At 62.3% G+C, this 24,209-nt stretch overlaps 3 protein-coding genes across 3 annotated transcripts; 2 read left to right on the plus strand and 1 right to left on the minus strand.

Annotated features, from left to right (window-relative positions):
• Window positions 1–883: 883 nt before the first annotated feature.
• Window positions 884–10,963, plus strand: LOC141464335 (phosphatidylinositol 3,4,5-trisphosphate 5-phosphatase 2-like). Its single transcript, XM_074147172.1, has 27 exons — window positions 884–1,020; window positions 2,259–2,322; window positions 3,095–3,233; window positions 3,317–3,467; window positions 3,590–3,730; window positions 3,868–3,955; window positions 4,326–4,412; window positions 4,704–4,811; window positions 4,904–5,018; window positions 5,188–5,294; window positions 5,517–5,619; window positions 6,041–6,237; window positions 6,573–6,690; window positions 6,787–6,883; window positions 7,047–7,185; window positions 7,291–7,390; window positions 7,756–7,844; window positions 8,086–8,167; window positions 8,270–8,359; window positions 8,451–8,567; window positions 8,654–8,742; window positions 8,948–9,035; window positions 9,243–9,398; window positions 9,507–9,588; window positions 9,667–10,186; window positions 10,473–10,591; window positions 10,831–10,963. The coding sequence occupies exons 1-27, from the start codon at window positions 884–886 to the stop codon at window positions 10,961–10,963; spliced, it is 3,456 nt and encodes a 1,151-aa protein (XP_074003273.1).
• A 5,665-nt stretch (window positions 10,964–16,628) lies between these two features.
• Window positions 16,629–17,867, plus strand: P2RY4 (pyrimidinergic receptor P2Y4). The gene has a single exon (XM_074147494.1). It carries the CDS (start codon window positions 16,629–16,631, stop codon window positions 17,865–17,867), a length of 1,239 nt encoding a protein of 412 aa, XP_074003595.1.
• A 1,815-nt stretch (window positions 17,868–19,682) lies between these two features.
• On the minus strand, window positions 19,683–23,930 carry LOC141464481 (diacylglycerol O-acyltransferase 2-like). The gene is made up of 8 exons (XM_074147427.1): window positions 23,891–23,930; window positions 21,824–21,952; window positions 21,642–21,749; window positions 21,335–21,405; window positions 21,020–21,224; window positions 20,283–20,457; window positions 20,002–20,204; window positions 19,683–19,837 (listed from the first exon to the last, which is right to left on the minus strand). The coding sequence occupies exons 1-8, from the start codon at window positions 23,928–23,930 to the stop codon at window positions 19,683–19,685; spliced, it is 1,086 nt and encodes a 361-aa protein (XP_074003528.1).
• Window positions 23,931–24,209: the final 279 nt, after the last annotated feature.

Below are 24,209 nucleotides of genomic sequence, written 5' to 3' on the forward strand. Positions count from 1 at the left end.
GCAAGGCTTCCCCCTCGAGCAGGGCTGGAGCGGGAGGAGGAGCAAGGAGGCTGGTTCTGGCGTGGGGCGAGCAGAGCGCAGAGAAGGAGGAAGAGCGCGGCGGCCGCCGTGGTGCCGAGTGAGCGGGACGGGGCACTGAGGGGGTGGGCCAGGGTGGTGGGGCTGGGGAGTGGGGCCAGCGGGCTGGGTGCTCTCTGAGCCCACACTGCCACCCTGACAGGCAGCGTGTGCCTGGCAGAGCTGCCGGCGTCCCCCGCAGAAGGAAGCCCAGGGCGGCCGGTGCAGCATCGCAGCTCCGGTCCTGCTTGGCTACACCCCAAGAGCTTGGCTTGCTGCCCCCAGCACCCTGCAAGAGCCACAGGAGCCCCACAGCGCATCTGCAAGGGACGGTGAGTGTGTCCGGTGAGGTCTGAGCCCTCCTGTGCCACCAGGATGCCAACATGGCCTGTCCTTGCCGTGCACCAGGGCAGGACGGTGGCCCCGAGGCTGGGGCGGGAACATGGGGTGAGTCCCCCCTGCGGGAAAAGTCTGATCGCTGATCTCCTCCTCTCTGCCCCCATGCACCCCACAGGCTGGAACCCCCCTGCGATGAGGAGCATCTGGACCCCCAGCCTCCCCCAGCTGCCCTCCTGCTCCTGCCACGCTGCCTGGCTGCAGGGCACCCCATCCCCATGAGCATCACCTGGGTGGCTGCACATCACCCTCTGGGACCTCCAGCCACTGGCTTGCTCGGGTACCAGCGGGCTGGTCCCCCCACGCCACCCCCACCTTCACCTTCCCCAGCCGACCCCGTGGGCCAGCTGATGGCCAGCATCCGCCGCTGAGCCCCGATGTGGGGCTGGGACAGGGACACAGCGCTGTCGGTGTCCCGCTGCTTTGGAGGATGGCAGCAGCAAGCTGGTACCACCGGGACATCAGTCGGGTGGTGGCGGAGGAGCTGCTGGCCAAGGCCGGGCGGGATGGCTGCTTCCTGGTGCGGGACAGCGAGTCGGTCTCCGGGGCGTACGCCCTCTGCCTCCTGTGAGTCAACTGCCTGGCTTCTGCTCGCGGCTTTCCTCTCTTGTCCCTTGCCGGGGTCCCTCTGTCCCTCTCCCAGCTCCGGGCACAGCAATCCTGGCACTGCCCCTCAGACTGGCACTGCCAAAATCTCGTAGAAAAGCCTTCTGCAGGGATGCTGGTGGGGTGAGCAGGGTGCCAGCTCTCTAGCACAGGGGTTTTCCAGTGATGCCCAGGTCACTGTGTCCTTGGGAGCAGGCAGCCTGGGCTAACCCTGCCCAGCACCGGGGTTGCTGAAGGGAGAACCCGAAATCCAGGGTACGCTGAGCCATTTTGGGCTGCCCGCCATGCCGGCCCCGTGCGTGGGAGTGGGAGAGGCTGACTTGCATCACCCTCCCTCTGCGAAAACAAACATCCCCCCTCTCCCTCCAACCCCCAGGGCAGCCGCATCCAGACCGCGACGCCCGCTGTTAAACATCTCAGATGCTGGGACTTGGTGGGGCTGCATCCCCCTCTAACCTCCCCATCTCCCTGCCTGGCACCGGGCTCGCAGCCCCCTGAGAGCACTGCTGCTGGGGGGTGCCTGCACCCTGCCTGCACCCTGCCTGCACCCTGCCTGCAGCCCAGCGACACGTCTGCAGCGGGGACCGTGCAGGGCGGTGCCTCGGCGGCTTTGGCAGGATGCCACCCCCTTTCCCCAGGCTCGGCGCGTGGGACAAATTGCAAACACATGGTGCCGAGGGGAATGGGGAGGTGCGAGTCACGCCGGGGGTTCAGCCGGTAGCCACCCTGGCTCTGCCAGCATCCCAGCACCGAGTCGGATGTCAGGCTGATGCCAGACAGGATGGTGGCACGGGCAGGGATGCTGTGGTGGCCTTGGAAAGAGTAGTCACAGTCACGGGGAGCGCAGCGCCTGGCTCCAGCTGGCCAAAAGCCCTCGCTGCTACACGGAGCCATGGGGCTGTAGGTGACAGGCGAATGATGACAGAGATGTGGCTGAGCCCCTGGTGTGCCGTGGCCATGCCGTGGCTGCTGCAGGCAGGATGCTGTTTGGAGGCGGGGGGACGCTGCGCATCCTCCCCTGCAGACGGGTCCAGACTCAGAGCTGAGGGTGACGCTTTTATTTCCAGAGATGAGAGCTCAGTTCCTCTCTCTGTGAGGGGACGGGGTGTTTGCACCAGGGCTGGGTGCCAGGCGCCCCCCCAACGCACCCATGGTGTTGTGGGGGGTGCAATGGGGGACCCTCATCTGCTCTCTCCCAGGTTCCAGCGGCACGTCCACACCTACCGCATCCTCCCTGATGACGAGGGGCTGCTCTCCGTCCAGGTGGGTGCCCGGAGGCCGAGTGCCACTGGGGTGCACTCCCTGCCCTGGCTAACGCCGCCAGGCGCCATGCTGGGGGGGCCACCGGCTACGAACTGGGGTGCAGACAGGATGCAGGTGCCTGCCCTCCCCGGCACGCCGGCGCTGAGTGAGCAGTGCGGTTTGCTTTTTGCACGAGCTGCCGGCAACACACAGCACGACAGGATGCGAGCACTTTGCAGCCACCCCTTCAGCACGGGGCTGCCTGGGAAGGCCATCTCCCCACCAGCCCCATGGCTGCCACCAGCCCACCTGGGGCGACACAGCAAAATGCTTGTCCCCTTCCTGCCACCATCCCCTGCCCCAGCCCGGCCAGGCGGCCCCGATCCCCGCAACATCTGTCCCTGCGATGTCTGTCCTGGCCACCGGCTCGGCCTTGCTTCCTCTCTTTGGTGCCACTTCCCGTTTCTCCTGGTACCCAGCTCCTTCTGACACCCTAAAAAGAGCATCCTGAGGGTCCCTAGGGAGCAGCCCCATCTGCTGCTCGAGGCAGATGTCACCGAATTGTCATGGAATTGTCATGTCTCCACACTCCTCTCCTCCCTCTGCTGTCCTGCCAGGGGCTGGGGTGAGCTCAGCATCCAGCTGGCACTTAAAGCTCACCGTGGCCACATTTCGGGGGACAGACCCGCTCGACATGACAGGCTGGTCCGCAGCCTGGCGGAGGGCTGCCCCAGCGTGTGGAGCTGGCGGAGTGGGGGGACATGACAGTGCTCCCCCCTCTCTGCCTCCCCAGACCATCCAGGGCATCCAGGCCAAGTGCTTCCGCACCCTCCCCGACCTGATCGGCGCCTACCAGCAGCCCAACAACGGGCTGGTGACACCCCTGCTCTACCCCGTGCACCGGGCCAGGCAAGCGGCCGACGAAGACTCGGGTGAGACGGGGAGGGGGGCGATTGTGCAGGGCTGTGAGCGGTGGGGGGGGCATCCCGCTGAGCTGGCTGTCCTCTGCCCGCAGACGGGGAGGATGGCCGTGGTGGTGGGCACACGGCGAGCGCAGTCCTGGCCGGGGGAGCCGGGACGGGCACATGGGTCAGTGCTCCCATCGCCAGCCGGACCCACATCTCACAGCAGCTGCACCAGAGGCTGCAGGAGCAGGTCCACAGCAGGTAACGCACCCCTGACCACCCCAGGGTGATGGTGGCCATAGGGTGGGCACGGCCACCCCTCGCTGGAGAAGGTGGCACGTCCGGTGGGGGATCTTTCCAAAGATGCTCACCTGCCCTTGCAGCCCAGCCAGTGACTTCATGGGCTTCATGGCCGAGTACCTGAACCACCACCTGCAGCTGGACCTGGAGGCTCTGCGCCACGGGCACCCGCAGCTGCGCCATCTCAGCACCGCGCTCGTCACCGCCTGCCGGGCGCTGCACAGGCGAGTGGCCGGGGTGGGGGACACACACCCCTCCGGGGCCACCCACCTCATCCCCAGCCCCTTTGTGGTGACCCAGCATAGCCACTGAGGCTCGGGAGATGCCTGTGCTGGGTCTCACCCGCTCCTCTCCTCTGCAGTGAGATCGACTTCACGTTGGCGGGTCTGGAGACACTGGCCAGGGTGTTCGACCCCCCCGCGTCCCCTCGCAGCCCGGCCAGGGAGCAGGTGAGCCCCTCTTGGGCCACCACAGCCCCCAGTTGCCTGCAGGTGCCCTGTCGCATGTGGATAGGGGCAGCTGGCTTGGGGGGGAGGTGGTCAAGGTGTTTTTGGGACCCGTTGGCACCCAAAGATGCTGCACGCCCCGTGGTGCTGCTGGTGGTCCTCGAGTGCTGTGTGTGCTGAGGTTTCTACAGCTGGAAGGGGGGAACCTGGCTCCCTGTGGCCTGGGGACAAGCAGGGACTCATTTCTGTGCCCATTCCAGGATATGGCTGGGGGAAACCCCCCACATCTCGGGGTGCAGCCTGGACCTGCTGGGAGGAATCCACTGGGCCAGTGCCACCACACTGTTCCAAAAATACTCATCCTTCCCCTCAGGGCCTCCTGACCAGCGACCCAGACCTTGAGCTGCTCCTCAACAAGATATCTACTGTCAACCACCTCCTCTCTTCGCTGGAGAAGAAGGTGCCTACCCCCCCCCTCCCCATGACAGCAGGCTGGGGAAGCCCAGCTGGGTGCAGGGGGAGCACGGCCACTGTTAACGGCAGCCGCTTCCTGGCTCTGCTGGCACCTTGGGCTGGGGAACCTCACTCTGCTCCAGCAAAGCCCTCACCGAAATTAAACCCTCCAGCAAAACAAGCTGGGTGAGGTGGCACAGCCCCAGGCTGCCCCCCAGGGCAGAACAGGTAGGCGCAGGGTGCCCAGGGCTCCCAGTTAGCCCAGTTCCCCCCAGACCAGTGCCCATCTCTCCGGCAGGTGCTGAAGTCGCTGCAGGAGACAGTGTCGAGGCACAACCTGGCGCTGCCCAGCATGGTGACATCCCCCCCGCCGACTGCCAAGCCCCTGGCCGTGCAGAGCTTCGAGGTGAGGGCAGGGGGCACGGCAGGACCCTAGTTGTCACTGTTCAGGCACGGCAAGGCACGGGGCTGACCCGGCAACTGTGTCCCCATCTGCAGGTGAAGGTGGGCAAGTTGCAAAGGGCAGCCCTGACGGTGGACGTGGAGTTGGGCACAGTGGCCATCACCAAGAGGGGCAGTGGGTCCCCGGAGGAGACCATTCCACAGGACAAAAGTAAGGGGCTGCTGACCCCCGGCTACCTGCAGGGCCGTGGGATTCCCTGGCACAGGCCTGATGCCAGGGTGATGGGCTGCAGACCCAGTTGCACACATCCCACGCTGCCTGCTGGCCCCCGCTGTGGGAGGTGGGTACCACTATTGCCCCCCTCATGCCCGGAGTTCAGTCCTGCAGCTGATCAAATACCAGAGCGTACAGAACAAGGTGAGGCTGGTGTACGACCGGGACCCCCAGAGGAGCCTGAGCAGGGACTTTGTCTTCCCCAACGCACGGGTAAGCGGCACTGGTTGCGCTCGCTGGGTGTCCCAAGGGAATACAGAGCCGTTATGTAGGGATGCAGCAGACAGATGGTCTTGGGGTTCAGACCAGCCCTGCAAGCCGGCTCCTATGCCTGCGGATGATGTCCCCCTGATCCTGCTGCCACTGGCACCTTCTGGGGTGCTGTAGGTCCCAGCTCACCTCTGGGGGTCCTAAGACACCCGTATCATCCTGCAGAAGCGAGAGGCCTTTTGCCAGCTGCTGCAGCTGATGAAGATCCAGCACTCCAAGCTGGACGAGCCTGACCTCATCTCAGTGTACATCGGGACGTGGAACATGGGTAAGGGGCCAGCGTAAGGTCCCATTGTACTGGGAGAACAGGGGGGCTCCTGGGAGGCTGTCACGGCTCGTTGCGTGCCTGGGTGGGTTTTGGGAGGTGAAGGAGCTGCCCCAGGAAAGCTGAGGTCCAAGCTGGCCCTCAATGGGAGCAGGAGGCTGGAGAAGACTCTGACCTGGTCACTTTTGGGTTTTTCTGTCCCATCGGGATCCACCCACTTGGTGGCAGTCAGGGAAACGGAGAAGCTGGAGCACTGAGAGGGTTTTGGGTGGTAGCAGTCTGGGATGCGCGTGGGTAGACCACGATACTTCCCATCCCTAGCAGCTCCTGGGGACACGCAGGGTCAGAGGGTGGAGAGGGGCTTGAGGAGCTTGGAATCAGCCCTGTGTTGTCCCCCCAGTGACCTGCTGTCCCCTGCCCACAGGCAGCACCCCACCACCCCGCTCCCTTGCCTCCTGGCTGACGTCAAGGGGCTTGGGGCGCACGCAGGATGAGACCACCGCCTGCATCCCCCACGACATCTACGTTATCGGCACCCAGGAGAACTCCCTGGGTGACCGCGAGTGGGTCGAGTTCCTCCGTGCATCTCTGAAGACCCTGATGGCCATCGACTACCGTGTGGTAACAGCGGGGTGCAGCCTGGACCCCTCCAGCTGTGCCTGGGGGGGATACTCAGTGCTAGGCAAAGTAAAGCCATTCCCCACCAGTCTCAAGGAGCTGGTTGCCAGTAGCCATCACCTCAGGGCTCTTACCCCCAAACCCAGGGTCCTCTCCCACCTCAAATGCAGCCCAGGGAACCTCCTGTGCCTGGTGGACCCCATGCAGGGAGTGCCCTCCCCAGGAGCCACCTTTCAGGGATGGGTTGGCTCACCTTGCTGCTTCTCCGTCCCCACCATGTTCAGCTGTAGGGCAATGTGGGGGGAGCAGGCAGGCTCACCCCCTGCCTCCCCCCGCAGGTCGCCCTGCAATGCCTCTGGAGCATCAAGATCGTGGTGCTGGTGAAGCCTGAGCACGAACGGCGCATCAGCCACGTCCACACGTCCAGTGTGAAAACCGGGATTGCCAACACACTGGGTAGGAATGGGGATGGGGTGGAGGGGATGCCCCAGAGAGCAGCCTGGGAGCCATCCCAGGACCTCCCAGAGCTCAGTGCCCAGCACATCCCTGCAGGGAACAAGGGAGCTGTAGGTGTCTCCTTCCTCTTCAATGGGACCTCCTTTGGCTTCATCAACTGCCACCTGGCCTCTGGCAGCGAGAAGACCCACAGGTGATGAAGGGGTTTGGGTGGGCGGGCTTGCTCCTGGGCAGGTGGGTGTCTCAGGGGGCTGGAGGAGCCACAGGGACTGTGGGGTTGTCCCTGTCCCCGCCTGGCAGGGGCAGGATGAGGTGTCCCCAGGGAGGTTCATGTGGTGCTGCTGTCCCCTCCACAGGCGTAACCAGAACTACAGTGACATCCTGCGCTCCCTGGTTCTGGGCGACAAGCGGCTCAGTGCCTTTGACCTCACCCTGCGCTTCACCCACCTCTTCTGGTTTGGGGACCTCAACTACCGCCTGGACATGGACGTGCAGGTGGGACTCCGCAGGCACCATGGCTGGGGACGGTGACACACTGGTGGTGGCAGCCACAGGGGGGAGAAGAGCCAGGGCTCACTGTACCTTCCTCCCCCGGTGCAGGACATCCTTGCCCACATAACCAAGAAGGAGTTTGAAACCCTCCTGGCTGTCGATCAGCTCAACCTGGAGCGGGAGAAAAACAAGGTGTTCCTGCGATTCAGTGAGTGTCGGGGCAGAGGGAACGGCTCCCCTCTCAAAGGTGGGGGACACCTGCCCCTGCGCTGGTCCCTGTAGCCCTCTCCCTGTGCCACCTCGGAAATGCGGTGGTGCCCTGTCCTGGGATGCTGAAATCCTGGGGGACCTTGATGTGCACCGTGCAAAACCCCTGGGCTCTGTGTCCCAAGAGTGTGCAAGCATAGGGACAGTCACAGCCTGTCCCTGCAGGGCTGGATGAGGGTGCCAGCCATCAATGAGTCCCCTGGACGGGGACCATGACACCCCATGGGGACTCTCCCCATCTGGTTGCAGCTATGGGGACAAGCAGGGACACTGGCCATTATGCCATCTCTGTGTCTTGGTTCCTAGGTGAGGGTGACATCTCCTTCCCGCCCACGTACCGGTACGAGCGGGGCTCCCGGGACAGCTACATGTGGCAGAAGTTCAAGCCCACGGGGGTGAGTTCCCGGAGGCTCCTGCTGAGCTGTAGGACATCACCGGGGTACGGGGACACCAGGCTCGGACGGTGCTGGGGGGGTGCTGCTTTGTGGTGGTCAGCCCTCACGCCTCTGCCAGCTCGTTCTTCTCCCTCAAAAGTGGGTCTGGCCAGGATGGAGCTCACTTTTTGGGGTGCTTTTCTGGGCTGGGGGGAGCCAGACCCGAGGGGTCACTGAAGCCAGATGCTTTCTGCATTTTTAGATGAGGATCAACGTCCCCTCATGGTGTGACCGCATCCTGTGGAAGTCGCACCCAGAGACCCACGTGGTCTGTAACTCCTATGGTGAGTGAGACCCCGGGGCTGGGGGGAGCCCGGGGTGGCCAGCGCTGCCCAGGTCCCCAGGGCTTGGGGTCTGTCACCCAGTTGCCCCCTCCCTCCATCCAGGCTGCACCGACGATATCGTAACCAGTGACCACTCGCCCGTCTTTGCCACCTTCGAGGTGGGAGTAACGTCACAGTTTGTGCCCAAGAAAGGTAAGGGGTTGGGGTCTGTCACCCCCTGTGCCTGGTTTGGGGTAGGCCCTGGCTGCTGGCACATGCCAACCTGGCCGGTACTTGCCTGCAGCCCCCGGATCTGACCCTGAGCCCCTGGCCTGCATCGAGTGGGAGAGCATCGAGGTGATCGTGAAAACTGCCAGCCGCAGCAAGTGCTACATCGAGTTTCACTCCTACTGCCTGGAGGGTGAGGTGGCCCCTGGGTGCTGGGGAGGGTGCCGCGGGGGTGAGCTAGCCCCAGCTGGAGCTGTGCCCCCACCTCTCCCCCGGCAGAAGCCCAGCGGAGCGGGGAGAACACCTCCCAGAGCTGTGACGTCCCTGGCTTCCTCAAGTTGGGCTGGTCCGCAAAGCATCTGCCTGTGGTAGGTACTGGGCAGGGGGGCAGCTGCTGCCCCCCCCCCAGCCCTTGAGCATCTTCATTCCTCTTCCCCATCCCTCCCTCTGGCTCTGTACCCTTAGCCCCAAGGGGTGCCAGGGGCTGTCACCGTCACCCTCCAGAGCCACCCCTGTACCACCCTGCCCTGCAGCAGTCCCCCCCCTCCCGAGCACCCCTCTTTCCATGTGCAGCTGAACCCCATCCTGCCAGACCTGGAGTACCTGGGGGACCAGCATCTTCTCCTCAGCATCAAGGGTGTGGAGAGCTGCGAGTCCTACGGTGCGTGCAGGATGGTGGCCTGGGGGCCACCATGGTGGCATGAGGGGGGATGCCAAGCATAGCCCCAGCAGGGCACAGGTAACAGCCTGCTGGATCTAAGGTTTTGCAGCTGGAGCTTGGCAGAAGGGACGCTGCCACCCGCGAGGGGCTCATCTGCCCCCCGAGCTTCCCAGGGGGGGCTAACACCAGCGTGTGCCATGCCTGCAGGCGAGTGCTGCATCGCCATGAGGTCGATGATCGGCAGCATGGCCCAGCAGTTTGAGACCTTCCTCTTCCACCGTGGCGAGGAGACGGGCTCCATGCGTGGCTGGATGAAGGTCCGGGTCCCCAAGGACAGGCGCAGCACCCGCGAGAGGCTCTATGGTAATGTGGCCATGACAGCCCCCTCCCATCGCCCAGGACATGGGGCCATGCTCAGGGACAGCATGGCTGTGCCTGGTGGGAAGAGGCCTGACCTTGGTGTCTTTGCAGAGTGGATCAGCTTCGAGGAGGAGGACACCGAGCCGGTGGCTGATGTCCCAACATGCCCCAAGCCACCCCTGCAGCCCCTCAGGTACCCCAGCTGGGCTCTGCCCCACCACGAGCCCCGGCCGTGGGCTGATGCTGAGCCCTCACCCTCCGTGCTTTGCAGGAGTCGACCCCGCAGCCTTCCAGAGCCGGCTGCCAGCTACACCAACCCAGCCTACTTCATCTTCGAGGGGGTCCCCAACACGTGGGTGCCGGCCCCCGGTGCTGGCGAAGCCCATGACAAGCAGGTGGAGAGCCCGTCCGGGGGCCAGCAGTGCCGGAGCCCCCTTGGGGCACGAGTCCCTTCACCCTCAGAGGAAGAGCGATGGGGTGGCCGGCGTCGCTGTGTGCCAGGGGGGCCATCCCATGGGCAAACACGCAGCCCCCCTGGTGTGGGCCAGCAGAAAAGACCCAAATCGGCCATCCTGGCAAGGGACACACCAGGGCTGGGCGACTGCTCACTGACAGCACTGCAGATGGCCACCTGCCTGAGCCAGCTGGACTGGGCATCCTCTGACCACAGAGGGGACAACCAGAAGACCCTGCTGTGCCAGACACACAGCACCCTGGAGCCACCCCCACGGCCCTACCGGGAGGTGCCAAGGTGCACACTGGATACTCACCATCACGGCCACCCTGGAGAGGTACTTCTGTGGTCTCTGTGGGGTGCTGGAGCTCAGCTGAGGGGTTTGGGGAGCTCAAGGAGTAGGGGGACTTGCTTTGGGCTGTGGGGCCACCAACAGATGTGAGGTCCCATCCCCATGGCAGTGCTCTGCCTGGTGAAGCCACCACGGCACAGGCAGTGGGATACAGTGGAAAGTGGAGGAGCAACAACATGCGCAGTTCATGCAGGGTGAAGACGTGAAGGTGGAGAACTTCATAGTCCTGATGTGACGCTGCTGGTGTATGTCCTTGTTCTTCTTTCACCAGTGGCCATGTGACAGGGAGGAGTGGTCCCGTGGTGTCGGCAGGTGCCTGGGCCACCTTGGCTTGCAGCAGGACAAGGAAAGGCTGCAGGAGCATGGCTGGAACCACCTGGAATTCTTCAGGTACCCCCAGGCACTGGAGCTCGGAAAGGGGGGCACCGTGCGGGCCAGCTCCTGTGGCCCCAGGGTTCCTGGCAGAGCTCCACACCCCAGGGGTGAGGAGAAGTGAGCCTCGGGGTGGGTGGGGGGAAATGTGGCAGGGCAGGGACAGGAGGATACTAAGTCCCTACATCTCCATGGATGCCCTGGGGTCATGCGGGCTCCCTGCTCCTTCTTGGTGGCTCCTCTTGCCCCGTGCATAGAGATGTCACAGAGCGGGACCTGCTGAAGGCTGGGGTGCTCAGCCCAACCCCTCCCCAGCTCATCCATGGCAAACTCGGTGAGGACACCGCGGTGAGCCTGCCACAGAGACCCGACCTCGGACCCAGCACCTAGAGCACCTATCCCTGCTCCAGCACCCACGTGTGCTCTCCTCTGTGGAGCTCCTGAGGCAGACAGAGCTGCTGAGGAACTCACACAGGGCTGGACCTATTGACCACGCTCCCAACTCAGTGACCTCACCAGCAAGCAGTTGGAAAGTTTCAGGAAGTTCCTGTGGCCATCGGGATGGACACTATCCAGGTCTTGCTGCCTGTAAAGGTCCTCCCTCCCCAAAGTGATGGAAGGACCATACTGAGCCCCACCAGCAAGGAGGGATAGGGGACACCGGAGATGTTCAGGCCACTTGGGAAGTGAGGACCGCTGGGTGCTTTGGATCACGAGGCTCAGCCTCTTCAGGCAGTCGACTTGCAGCCTGCAAGGGCACAGCGGTGTCTGTGCCCAGCCCCACAGACCCTCGTGCCTTCGGCCTCGGCAGCTGCTCCCTCCTCCCTGGGCTCAGCCCTGGTCGGATGGACTTCCAAGAGGACTTCTCCTAACAGCTCCTGAGGCTGCAGCACCGTCTCCTTATGAGATGCCCCCTGCTGTCTCCATCCAGAATAAAGTCTCAGGGACACCAGGGGGACGCGTGTGTGCAACGCCTGGTTCTGTGCCGGGGCAAGGCAGGAGTGTGCTGAGACGAGATGGGCAAGCTGGGTGGGGAGAGTGCTGGCTCCCGGTACCTCGGCTGCTCCGGGGGCAGTGCCCCCTTCCTTCCCCCTGTTTAACTGGGGACCCCACAAACCCCAACCCTCGGCGGGTGCTTGAGGTGACACAGTTCCCCCTCAAACACGCTGGCTCTGCTCCCTCAGCCCTGCACACCCGCAGTCCCCTGTGCTCTCCCTCCATAGCCAAAGAACCCCTTGCTGCCCCCCGCTCTCATCCATGGTCCCCCACATCCCAAGGCGCACCCGCTGGCCCCCCGGCGTGCCCCCTTCATCGCAACAGTGACATGTTTGCACAGCACCCATCCTTTGCCCACCTGGACGCTTGCAAAAGAGTTAAACCTCCTGGACGTGGCACACCTCCGCAGGGGGTGGGGGGACACAGTCCCCCCAAACGTGGGACTCAGCAGGGCCCTAGCTGCTGCGACACCCGAGGTGGCCCTGGTTTTGGGGACACTATGCCCAGGCTGGCCTCAAGGTGGCAGTGGCCACCTTTGTGCCCAGGAGTGCCCCGCAGAGCTGGGGTGCCAGCAGGGCAGCACCCTGGGGTGCGGGCACTGTCGGGACCCGCATGGTCCCAGTGGGGCAGGGAGGCTGCCCTGGGGTGGGCGAGGGGCCGCGGTCCCCACGGGCAGGGGGCTGCCATGCCCATGGATGAGGGGCTAATGGCCCCTGTGGTAGAGGGACCATGGTCCCCGTAAGTGGGGCACTGTGGTCCCTATGAGCGAGGGACCGTGGTCCCCATGGCCAAGAGTCCTTGGCCCCCATGGGGAAAGGGCTGTGACTCAAGGGTGAAGACCACACACGCCTTGTCTGGGGGGCTGCTGTGGGGGCTGCAGGTGGCTCAAAGCCTCTGAGGGCGATGGGCAGGATGGGGACGCAGCTGGGGCCAAGCCCCGCAGGCAGCCGCTGGGGCGGGCAGGGACACGGGCAGGGACACTGCGGGCAGGGACACTGCGGGCTCCTGCCCCCGCCTCCGCCCGCCTCCAGCCCTGCCTCTCCCGGGCACTTTGCTCCCAGCGTTGGGAGAGCGGGAGCGGGCACAGACGGCACAACTCGGCAAAAGGTAGCCCGCAGCCCCACCAGCATGGCCCCCAGCCCCATGGAGGACAGGGGCTCCACAGGGGTGCCCCGCTCCTGAGAGCCACCCCAGCCCAGGACCGCAGGTGAGCTGGTGGAGGGCAGCAGCTGGGGTCGCCCTGCCATGGCCATGCCACGGCCTTGCAAACCCAACTGGGCTCCGGGGGGGAGGCTGTGGGGAGCAGCTTTGGCCCCCCAAGGGATGGAGATGGGACCCCCAGGGCTGGCTGGATGTGGGGTGGGGGTCAGCCAGTTCTTCCCATCCATCCACCATCCCCAAATTCCTCCATGCCTTCTCTTCTCTAACGTGCCACTGCCTTCCTCCATCACCAAGGGCCTTCACCCTTCTCAGTGTGGCCACCTCCTCTCCTTCATCTTCCTCTCCATCCCCCAAATCTCTGTCTCCTCACAGGGCAAAGCTGCCCTCGGGCTGCCACGGCTTAGCCCAACACTCCTGCCCTTCCCCAGGGAGGCGGAGGGACAGAGACAGCCCACCCAAGGGCAAAAGGAAACCCTTGCCTCCCACCCTACTGAGAAAGGGGTTCACATCAGAGCAGGGGGACGTGGTGGGCAGCGAGGGAAGCGCCTGACTCCGCTGGCATCCCCAGGGAGGAGGCACCGGCGCCCAGGCAGCGCTGGCAGATCGTGCTTTGGCTGCTCTTGCAGCCGAAGAGAAAGATCGAAAAGAAATTAGGTCACGCTCCCCTTGTGCCGGGGCTTTGGCTGCAAAAACCACGTGGCGATTAGGGACAAGGGTCCTTCTGCAGGATGTTTTGCATAATTTCCCCTTGTTTTGCAATTTCCGAGAGCTTAGGCGAGAAGAAAAGCCCTGTTTTTCCCGTGCTCCAGCAGCAACCAGTCCCAGGCTCACCCCACGTCCTCCGGTGGCCGCTCGCTCCCCTCTGAAATCCGCTCTCTGAAGCTCCTGCCCGCTACACCGCGGTCGCCGACCCTTGGTCCCATCATCCCGGTGAGCAGGACATCAGCTCCGGGGCAGAGTCTGCCCTCGGCACTGCCCCACTCATTCATTTCATTGGTGCCTTTCCAACGCCCCCGTAAATCCCCAGGGCCCACAGCCTTGGCCAGTTGCGGGGCCACCCTGGGCTGGGGGTGGCCACCAGCTCTCAAAGGGGCTGGTTTCTGCCCATGGGGCAGAAGGATGGGTTCAAGCTGGGCACAGCCACGGGGCTGGGAGTCAGGGCAGAGTTCCCAATCCTGCAACAAAGGGCCACGGACAGCACATGCCCCCGATGCATGGCCCCATGGCCACCTCCTGCCCCTTTCTGCTGGCAGATGGACACGTGGGTGATTTGCAGGACTCCCCACAGCTTCGTGGGCCATGCACGGGGGCCAGTCTGCAGGCACCATCCCAGGGGGATGTGCTTGCCATGGGCAAGGGATTCCCCAGCACTGCAGCTCTTGTGCATCCACAAAACGAGCAGGGCAGGAGCGGGCATCACCTTCCCAGCTCCATGGCCTTTCCCTGCAGTGCCTTCCATCTCCCGCTCCATCAGTGAGCCCAAACGCTTGGCTCAGACCATGCTGTGGCTACAGTTGGTCCCTCCTTGAGAAAGCCCACGCTGGAGAGGTTGTGGCCAGGGATAGCCTTGCTGGGGATGTCAGCAAGGGGTAGGAACGGGCTTGGCAGTGACGTGTCCTCAGGGTGGACTGTTGCAAATCAGTAATTTAAAGCACTGATTTTGATCCGTGACTAAGATGAGGAAGCAGGAAACTTGTTGAGATAAAGCTTGCCAAATGTTACCTTCTTTTGCATTTTTATTTTTTGGTGGTTGTCCCCAAAGGAAGCTTGCTCAGGAATGGTTAAATCATGCTGCCGAGCACTGATTGTGCTCAGGCTTTATCAGCTTCCAGAAGCCACGTACCTGCGCTCTCCTCTGAACAGCCCGATATCACACAGCTGCTCAAGCTTGTCCCTTCTGCCTCCCTTACACCAGATTATTATTTTTTTATTTATTGGCTTTTTTGTATCTTAGTTGTTTGTTGACCTGCGTCATGGGCATTGGCTTTGGTCACTGAACCCTGCAGAACCTACGGTCCGGTCAGGCTCAAGGCTTCATGCTCACTTGCACTCAGAGGTTAGAAATGGAAAATAAATCTCCTGGTGCCTTGTGTCCTTGGCAGTGTCGCGGCTTGGGGAGGTGCAGCCACTGGGCTGGGACCAGCACAGTGTTCCCACCAGCAGAGCCAGCCCCGTGAGACCACCTCTGGCACGAGTGCCCGGAGGCTCAGGGTTTCATACCAGTTGTTTTTTCCCTCCTGGTGCTGGGAAAACAGAGCAAGTTCTTCCTACTGTTAATGTTTGATCAGGACCTGCCTGTTGCTCTCTGAACTCATCCCTGTAATAAAGCCAGGCAGCTGCCTGCGCTGCCTACAGTGGGAAGGAAGCTGCAGGGTGTTCGATGTGAGCCTGATGCTGCAGCTCAGCCCACAACTCAAACAGAGAGTACGGAGGTGCGTGTGGCACTGAGGGGCCAGTCCTGTGGACACCCGCCTGCCCATCTGCCTGCTGATTAATTTATGATCATCTCTGTAAACTCAGGGATGTCTCTCCAGGTGAGGTTTTGCAGGGAGAGGATTGATTGCAGTTCAGCTGACCCCATGGATACACCCTACAGGATATTCCTGCCAACTGCGCTTGCCACAAGAAGCCATCAGGCTGCTCATCTCCACGGCAAAGGCAAGGGGGTGGATGATGAGGGAGCCAAGGGATGAAGGATGCTGCTTTCCACCTCGTGCCACCAACACCATAAACACGTAATCATCTCCCTGAGCCCCAAGTCCTCCTCCGTTCTGGCACCCTTCACCTCCTGGGTGAGCCCTGGACCAGCAGAAACTGGAGACACACAACTCTGTCAGATATGGCTTTTGGCTGCACCCTCATCTCTGCCAGCAGCATGGCAGATGCTCCTACTCCCAGGTTACTCATCCAAGCATCCATCCTCGTCTGGTAGAAGCAGCTACTCCAAAATCACTTCTCCAGGGATGGTGGTGGGTGTGGAGGGGCCAAGGCATGGGCAGCCTTCACTGGTCCTTTGCTGGACACCATGATGGTGGCAGAAGCTCCTTCTTACCTCTGGAGGAGTGGACTCTGAACTTTAGACATCCTGAGGGGCGAATTCCACCCTTATGAACTCACCCTCATACCTCAGACCTGGGGCTTGATTTTCCAGGAGGATGCAGAACCCAGCTTTTGATCCTAACACTGTGCGAGGGGAAATGTCTGCCTTGTCAACTTGCACTGTCTTGGGCTGGGACTTGGCTCTGGCGCAGCTCCTCTCCGCAGGGCTTAGATCATCCCTCTCCTACGGAGAATACCCAGCAGCTGGAGGCCCCTCGCCATCCAGGGACGCTCTCTCCCAAAGGCTCCTTTAACAGCCCCCCAAGGATTTCTCTGGACCATAATATTCCCCCAGACAAGCCTTTCTTCTCCTCCTGCCTTTCTTCTGTCAAGGAGCCCTCTGGGACGAGCAGCATTGTCAGGATGGTGCCAATTAGGCTGAGCCGGCTTCCAAGAGGCTGCGCTGGCACCGGCCGGGGGCTGCTGTTGCTCATAAAGGTCTCATTGTTCGGCGCGCCGTGGGGCTGCTGGCCGGCGGGGCCGGCGCGGTCCTCTGTCTCAGGCACGCTTCCTGGCTCCACGCGGCGCTGGTGTCACTGCGCACTGCTCAAAGGGATGATTAACGGGTGTCATTGCGGGGGCTGCGAAGGGGAGGATTTGTCAAGCCTCCCTCGGCTCCCCGTGAGGCCCGAACGCGCGAGCTGAGAAAAACCAGAGAACCATCAAAGTGGCTGGAGCTCCTGGAGGGGGGGAAAATCTGGCATCTTTGGCTCCCTTCCATGCTTTGTGCCTGACAATGGTCAGGATCAACGACTAATGCGCTTTTATTAACTGCTCCCCTAGATCTGGCTTGGAAAACATGGCCACTTCAGTGAGGACGTTCCCAGTTGCCCTGTGGACACCAACGCCTGCTCCCTGGCCGGGAGAAAACACCACCGCAGTGTCGGAGGCCAAGTGCGTCTTCAACGAGGAGTTCAAGTTCATCCTGCTGCCCGTCTCCTACAGCATTGTCTTTGTGGTGGGGCTGCCCCTCAACTCCTGGGCCCTGTGGATGTTCATCTCCAGGATGAGGCCATGGAATGCCACCACCACCTACATGTTCAACTTGGCCGTCTCTGACACGCTCTACGTCCTCTCCCTCCCCACCCTGGTCTACTATTATGCCGACCGCAACAACTGGCCCTTCGGGAAATGGCTCTGCAAGATCGTTCGCTTCCTCTTCTACGCTAATCTCTACAGCAGCATCCTCTTCCTGACGTGCATCAGTGTCCACCGCTACATGGGCATCTGCCACCCCATCCGCGCCCTGAAGTGGGTGAAGACCAAACATGCCCGCATCATTTGTGTGGGCGCCTGGCTTGTCGTCACCATCTGCCTCATCCCCAACCTCATCTTTGTCACCACCAGCTCCAAGGGCAACAGCACCCTGTGCCATGACACCACCAGGCCTGAGGAGTTCGACCATTACGTGCACTACAGCTCCTCCGTCATGGCCCTCCTCTTTGGGGTCCCCTTCTTGGTGATTGTCTTGTGCTACTGCCTGATGGCCAAGAGTCTTGGCAAGTCCAGATTCTCCAGCCCCCGAATGCCCTCCTACAAGAAGCGCTCCATCAGGATGATCATCATTGTCCTCACTGTCTTTGCCATCTGCTTTGTGCCCTTCCACATCACCAGAACCCTCTACTACACCTCCCGCTACTTCCAAGCCGACTGCTGGACCCTCAACATCATCAACTTCACCTACAAGATCACACGGCCCCTGGCCAGCATCAATAGTTGCCTCGACCCTATCTTGTACTTCATGGCTGGGGACAAGTACCGGGGGTGGCTGCGACGGGGTCCAGGCCAGCGGCTCCGGCCCGTGCCCACATGCAACCTGGCCCTGGTGTCCCCCATCACGAACAACCTCATGGGTGGCAACCACACTGCCAGTGACACCCGAGGGACAGGGACAGCACAGAGCAGAGGCAGGTGCCGAGGGGACAATGGGGGGTTGCAGCAGCCTCATCCCTGGTCTCCACAAGTCACAGCCCCTCCAGGCTCTGTGTGGGCACGCCGGCACCCCCAGGTCTCCAAACCTGCCCCTGCTGAAGGCTGAGGATGGGTGGCCATGGGGTTTGTCCCAGCCCTACGCCGGGATGCGGTGGGAGGAGGGTGACAGTACTGCTTGAGGCAGGAGAGCCATCTTCCTGTGGGAATGGGAAGGATGCTGAGAAAGCCACGTTGGGATAGGGCATGTTCCATCCCAGGATGCTTCCGAGGACACATGGAGGCTGACAGGTCATTAAAGAGAAGGGACACTGGTCCCTCCCTGGGGATGCACAGCCCTTCCAGTCTGCTTGCCAGCAACGTGTGGGGACCGGACCGAACCCAGGGATGGCGCCGATGCTGGGTCCCCTGTGTGCCTGGCAGAGGCTCTCCGAGGTGTCCCTGTCACACTGTTGGCCTTGGGAGAGGCAGAGAGGGACACAGCACAGGGCACTTACTGCCCACCATCCCCCAATAAAGCCCCTTCCCTTTTCTCTACACCCAGACCTGTTTCTCCTCGTAGCAGAAGGAAGCGGGACGAGATGCCCACCCTCGTCCCAGAAAGCATTTGAGAGCAAGAAAAGCCACCCGCCACCTTAGCGCCAGGGCAGGTTCGGAGTGAGGGGCTGGAGCGGTGACACCCACAGCGATGGGAGAGTCCTCAGAAATCTGCCTTTATAGGTGTTTGCTTTCCAAATGTTTACCCAGCCCTCTTGTTTGACCGAGTTCTTGCACAGAGAGGAGCAGCTTTCGGCGCTGTTGACCCTCCCACACCAGCCCAGGAAGGCATGGGACGAGGCTCTCCCCACCACAGGGAGCCCTGGGACATGTTCCCCCTCCATCACCCCAGCAGATTCCCAGAGAAGGGAAGCCCATAGCATCATTGGTCTGTCACCTTCCCAGCCCTGGCACCGGCCACACACAGCCACATCCCACCAGGAGCTGCCCAGGTCACCCAGGGAGGGAGAAGGCTCCAGGGTTCCCCCATCCCACTGGACCCCCAGACACCTCCTCACTCACCGCTGAGCTGAAAGCAGAGAGAGAAGCAAACAGCCCTCCAAAGACCAGTTAACCCAGTAAGAGCAGCTGCAGCACCTCACCTCCCCTTATAGCCAATATGGCCCAGGTGGACCCGGAGATGCTTGGTTGCACCTGAGTGGTGCAAGGGTCCCCACCAAGCACATTCCCAGCCCCAGAGACGGGACTGCTAGGGAGGGGACATGGGTGGGTGGCATGTCCACCTACATGGGGATATGGCCATGGTACCGCTGATCCTGCCCCCCCAGCACACACAGGCAGCGGTGGGGGGAGCTGGAAATCTGTATTGGGTACAGAGGTGGCTGAAAAGGCTCATCTGGGGCCAGGGCAGCACCTGCCCCCTTGCCCAAGACTCCATGGTTCCAGCTGAGGCCACTTCCATGGATCCCCAAGTCCAGGAGGGTCCCCCCTACCCTGGAGGAACGTCTCCCCAGCCCAGTCCTGCTTGCCATCGGGATGCCAGCCCAAAGAGTCCATCTCATTCCCTCCTCCCATAACAACTCCTCCCTCAGCTCATGGTGTCCTGGTTATCTTGGGGGTACTGTGCCCATTGCTGGACCCCAGCCTTGTGCCAGCCCCCCCACATCAGTCCCATGTCCTTGGGGGACAGCTGTGTCACCCGCAGCCCCTCCAAACCCCTTTCGAGGGGGGCCCTTTCCCAATCTCCCCCTCCCCTCGCTTCCTCCTTTCCTCCCACCTCCTGCCCAGGTTTTTCAGCTGGAGGAGCAGAGGGCTGGAGCAGGGACCATCCCCCGTGTGTCCCCCGTGCCGGGCCAGCTGAAATCCCCACCCGCAAGGTGGAATCCCCCCTTGTGAGTCAGGATCTGGCCGCCGGCACCGGCCGTGCTCAGAGGATGTGCAGCTCGTCTGTCTCCGACAGCCCGTACTTGGTCTTGTTCTCGTTGAAGAGCTTGAGCAGGGAGCGGATGTACATCTCATGGTACATGTCCACCATCTCGCAGCTCGGGTCCTCGATCTTGGGCACCATCACTGGCTCCCCCACTGCCAAGGAGGGGAGGAAGGTCAGGGTGGCGGGCGCAGGGGTGTACTTGGCTCATCAGGGACGTGAGCGGAGTGTTGCCTTCCAATGCCACCCATCAAGGGATGTCCTCCTCTGCCCCTCCACCTTCTGGGGGGTCCCCTCTGCCCCAGTGGACGATGCTCACCCACGGTGGTGATGGGTCTGGCGTAGGGGAGGAAGCCCCAGGAATGGACAGAGGTGAGACCTCGGCCATAGAAGACGCAGGGAGCGAAGCCCATCATCTTCTGGAAGCGCTGCTGGATGCTCCTCATCCAGCTGCCCTCCTCAAAGACCACCTGGCGAAAAAGGTCATTCTCCCCAAAGGAGAAGGAGGGGACGAGGTAGGCCCTGTGGAGGGGACATAGTGGGTAGTGATGGGGTGCCAGGACCCTCAGACCCCCCATGGTGGCGGTGCCCATGACCCACCCGTGCTGCAGGGCCATGCGGACAAAGCCCTTGCGGTTCTTCAGAATGAGCGTGGTGACGCCGGGACGGCAGGAGAGCGACTCGGCTGCGCCGCCAATGACGATGGCCACTGCGTTGCCGGTGCCGTTCTTGGACAGCAGGTACCCGATGGCGCGACGTGTCACCGGGCACAGGCCTGCGGTGGAACAGACCACCCGTGCTGTGGGACAGCACTCGGGGGACGGGGACCCCGCGAGTGACCCCACAGGGGAGCATGCACGGAGGAACCATGCAAGGGACAGTGCAAGGGCTCCCCCTGCTGCGGGAGAGCTCACGGGGGAAGGCAGGGTCCCCACCTGGCCAGGGTGCAGGCAGGGTGCAGGCAGGGTATGGGCAGGGTGCGGGCAGGGTGCAGGCAAGGTGTGGGCAGGATGCAGGCAGGGTGCAAGCAAGGTGAGGGTGGAGTTCAGACAGGGTGCGGGCAGGGTACCACCACTGCCCTGCCCTGCCCTGCCTGCTTCTGGGGAGCACAGAGGCCATCCGTCCCACAGATGGGACCGGGGACCCCCCCGGAACCCCCTCTTCCCATGGGCATTGCACCCTCTGTGCTCTGCCCACATGTGGCCGCAGGCAGAGGTGGGCAAGAGCCGGGCAGGCAGGGGGTGCATCCCCAGAGCACCCACTTGCCAAGCGGGTGGGGGTGCCCGTGAGGGCAGGGTGGCAGGCAGCTGCCCGCCCCACTGCCCACGGACCCTCACCCCCGCTCATCAGGTACTCCCTGAAGACGGGCAGGCGAAAGTTGCCGGCCAGGGTGGTGAGGAAGGGTCGGATGCCCGGGAACATCTCCCCGAAGCCCGTGGAGCCCGTGATGAAGTTGCAGAAGGCGCCGACGCAGAGGATGCCGTGGGGGTGGGAGCCGATGATGTAGTTGTGGCTGGGGGACAGGTCGTGCGTCTTCACCAGCTGCGGGGACAAAACGATGTTGGGGGGACATAATGGTGGCATGTCCTTTTGGGTGGTACCACTGCTTGCATGAATGTCCCATCCTGGCACCTTGGCTCCCCACACCGTACCTTCACGGGGAAATAATCCCGAAAGTGCCTCCACACGGTCCATCGCCGCAGGCACGGCAGCCTCCTGCCACCTGCAAACCGGGGAGGGACCACAGATGACACATGGCAGCAAGACCCTCGGGAAACACTCCTTTCCACCCACACATCGCTCTTCCCACCATGATGATGATGGGGAAAGGAGGGAAAGAGCAGGTGGATCTTGGTGCTCCCCATTTGCTGTGCCAGGATGGACCCCGAGAAAGTGGGAGACTCCGCACTCCATCCTGCTGCAGAGCTGGAAGAAGTGGGGGGCTCTGCCCATCCCCACCTTTCTCTGGTGTGTCCCAGTCGAAGATGATCCAGGCCAGGTAGAGCGCGGAGATGGGCCAGAAGCTGGTGAACACCAGGTAGATGAGGACCAGCAGGCTGACAGTTCCTGCGGGAGCCAGGGAGGGTGGTGAGTGGGTCCGTGCCCACCCCACCGGGAACACCCCGCAGCCCCCTACTCACCCAGCAGCAGGAAGCTGAGCACCCACTGCAGGACGGAGAGGAGCTGGATCCAGGAGCGGACGTCCCGCTGCGAGGGCCAGCGTGCTGCAAGCAGGGTGTGCAGGGCGGTCTGGACGCTGGCGCGGCTACCTGCAGGGAGGGACATGGCACCTGGGCCAAAACAGCATGGCTTGCACAAATGCTGTCCCAGCTAGCCGGGGGGGGGGGTCCCAGCCTGGTGGTGCTCTTGGCTGTGAGACTGGGGTATGGGGACAAGGCAGGAGTTAGGGTGGGAAGGATGAAGCAGTTGAGTGAAGGATGGGATGGGGTGGGGTGGTGTTAGGGTGAGGGTAATGGCTTCAAACTAGAAGAGAGTAGATTTAGATTAGGTCTCAGGAAGAAACCTTTCAATATGGGGGTGGTGAGACATTGGCCCAGGTTGCCCAGAGAAGCCGTGGCTGCCCCATCCCTGGAGGGGTTCAAGGCCAGGCTGGATGGGGCTTTGAGCAACCTGGTCTGGTGGGAGGTGTCCCTGCCCATGGCAGGGGGTTGGAACTGGATGGTCTTTAAGGTCCCTTCCAACTTTATTCTATGCTCATCCCCAGAGAGCTCTGAACCATGCCAGGAAGTGGTCCTGGGTAACTTGAGGCTGCTCTGGGGCCAGCCCTGCTCCGAGCAGGGGGCAGCTGGCAGGCTGGGCACCCCTCAGCCCGAACATCTCCGTCAGCCTGGGTGCACCAGCAGAGCTGAGTGGAGCAGCATGTCCTAGACCGTGCTAAGGTCCCTGGAGGCCAGGACCTTTCCCGTGCCCTCCATGGCGTGTCCAGGCTCACAGAGAATTCGGGGACTTCTCAGTTGGCACAGCAGGGAGGCATGGGGCAGTGTCTGCCCCCCCGGCAAGCGCCAAGGACAGCGGCCAGGGGCCAACCCAGGGTGGCCGAGGCTGGCTGTCCCCACCGAGCCTTGACTCCCATGAGGGACAGTCCAGCAGCCCGCGGCTGCTCCACTCCCCCCGCCGCCCCCTTCCCTCCAGCCAACCCTGGTGAACCATTAACCACCCCGGGCCAGGTGCCAGGATCCAAACTCCACGTGCGGCCCCATCCCTCCTCCCCGAAACAGGCCCGAGGCGCCGGTCCCACCAGCACAATGCTCCCGGCCAAAGGTCCTCTGTGGCCGAGACCACCTAGCACAGCCACCGCTGCAACCACAGCGAGCTACAAATGTCCCAAGAGCCTTATTTTCTTGGGAAAACAACCCAAAATCAGCATGTCGGCCAGCTAGAGAGATGCTCAGGGTGAGACAGGAGCAGACCTGTCCCTATGGCTCCCCAGGACGGGGATTCTCTGGTCTCCAGCAGGACCCCCGAGTCAGAGGAGAATCACCAAACCCCAGTGCAGGTTCAACTCTTCCCAGCTCAATCCAAACCATGAGTGGGACAACGAAATAAACACTGGAGCCATCACCAGCATTGAATAATAGTTTTCTCTCTCCCTCCAGCAGTGTGCTGTGCCTTAAGCGATCCCTCCCCACTCATCCCCGCGCCCCCAGCAGCCCAGTGCCCCCACAGCCCCACCGCTGACAACTTCCCAACGCCCCAGTTTTTTTCCAGGGAAGCCGCAGAGCTCTGCCCAGCAAATCTGTGCCTACCAGTTGCTTTTTCTAGTTCCTTTTTTTCGCTCCCCCCCACCCCAAGCACTCCACGAATGTCCAGACGGCAGACAGAAAAGGGAGAAGCCCCAGGGGCTCCACTGCCAGACCCATCCACAGCAACAAGAGCCTCTTCAAACCCAGAAATTGGGACTTCGCGGCCCAGGGCAGCGAGGAAAGACGAAGGGGAGTTTGCAGTACCCCGGAGCATCTCGCAGGAGTAACGTTACTGAAGGCATTGTCAGAAGTTTCATTCCTGTTGAGCAACCGTATGTTTTCCTCTGGTGCTGCTCACCCCAAATTGCTCCGAACACCTCCCTTTCCCCTGAGCAGTCTTAAAGCAAATAGACAATAGCGACGGCAAACGCTAATTGCCCGACCAGCTCCTCGCATCGCCGGAGCATCAGAAACCATTCAAACCCCCTTTGGAAATAATCTTACCACTAAGATTTTGGGAACAGGCTGCAATGATTGTTTTCATGGTGGCAAGGAGCTCTGCGCCAGAGCCTGGTTCCGCAGGTTAAGAGGTGAGTTTGGAAATCCCAGAGAGCAATTGATTGTGTATCCAGCTGCTTTAACCAGCTGATCCAAAGTAAACCGTCCCCCGCGGAGGGGAGAAGACCCGCTCCGGCCCCGGCTCGTAGAGCAAGGAGAAGAGGTGATGTTCTTTGGGAGGATGAGGAGTTGTGCTGAGGGGTGAGGAGCTGCCGTCCAGAAGGGCAACCACCGCTGCTCAGAAAGCCACCACCGCCAGCACCGA

This window comes from Numenius arquata, chromosome 5 (assembly GCF_964106895.1).
Source record: "Numenius arquata chromosome 5, bNumArq3.hap1.1, whole genome shotgun sequence".
Taxonomy (NCBI): domain Eukaryota; kingdom Metazoa; phylum Chordata; class Aves; order Charadriiformes; family Scolopacidae; genus Numenius; species Numenius arquata.

Excerpts from the sequence above, each read along its gene's own strand:
- P2RY4 (XM_074147494.1), top strand. The coding sequence starts at position 16,629 with ATGGCCACTTCAGTGAGGACGTTCCCAGTTGCCCTGTGGACACCAACG.
- LOC141464335 (XM_074147172.1), top strand. The coding sequence starts at position 884 with ATGGCAGCAGCAAGCTGGTACCACCGGGACATCAGTCGGGTGGTGGCG. Across the intron at positions 8,568-8,653 it reads TCACTCCTACTGCCTGGAGG|AAGCCCAGCGGAGCGGGGAG; the intron begins GTGAGGTGGCCC and ends CTCCCCCGGCAG. Across the intron at positions 10,592-10,830 it reads AACCACCTGGAATTCTTCAG|AGATGTCACAGAGCGGGACC; the intron begins GTACCCCCAGGC and ends CCCCGTGCATAG.
- LOC141464481 (XM_074147427.1), bottom strand. The coding sequence starts at position 23,930 with ATGAAAACAATCATTGCAGCCTGTTCCCAAAATCTTAGTG. Across the intron at positions 21,750-21,823 it reads GCTCAGCTTCCTGCTGCTGG|GAACTGTCAGCCTGCTGGTC; the intron begins GTGAGTAGGGGG and ends TGGCTCCCGCAG. Across the intron at positions 21,406-21,641 it reads CTGGGACACACCAGAGAAAG|GTGGCAGGAGGCTGCCGTGC; the intron begins GTGGGGATGGGC and ends CCCGGTTTGCAG.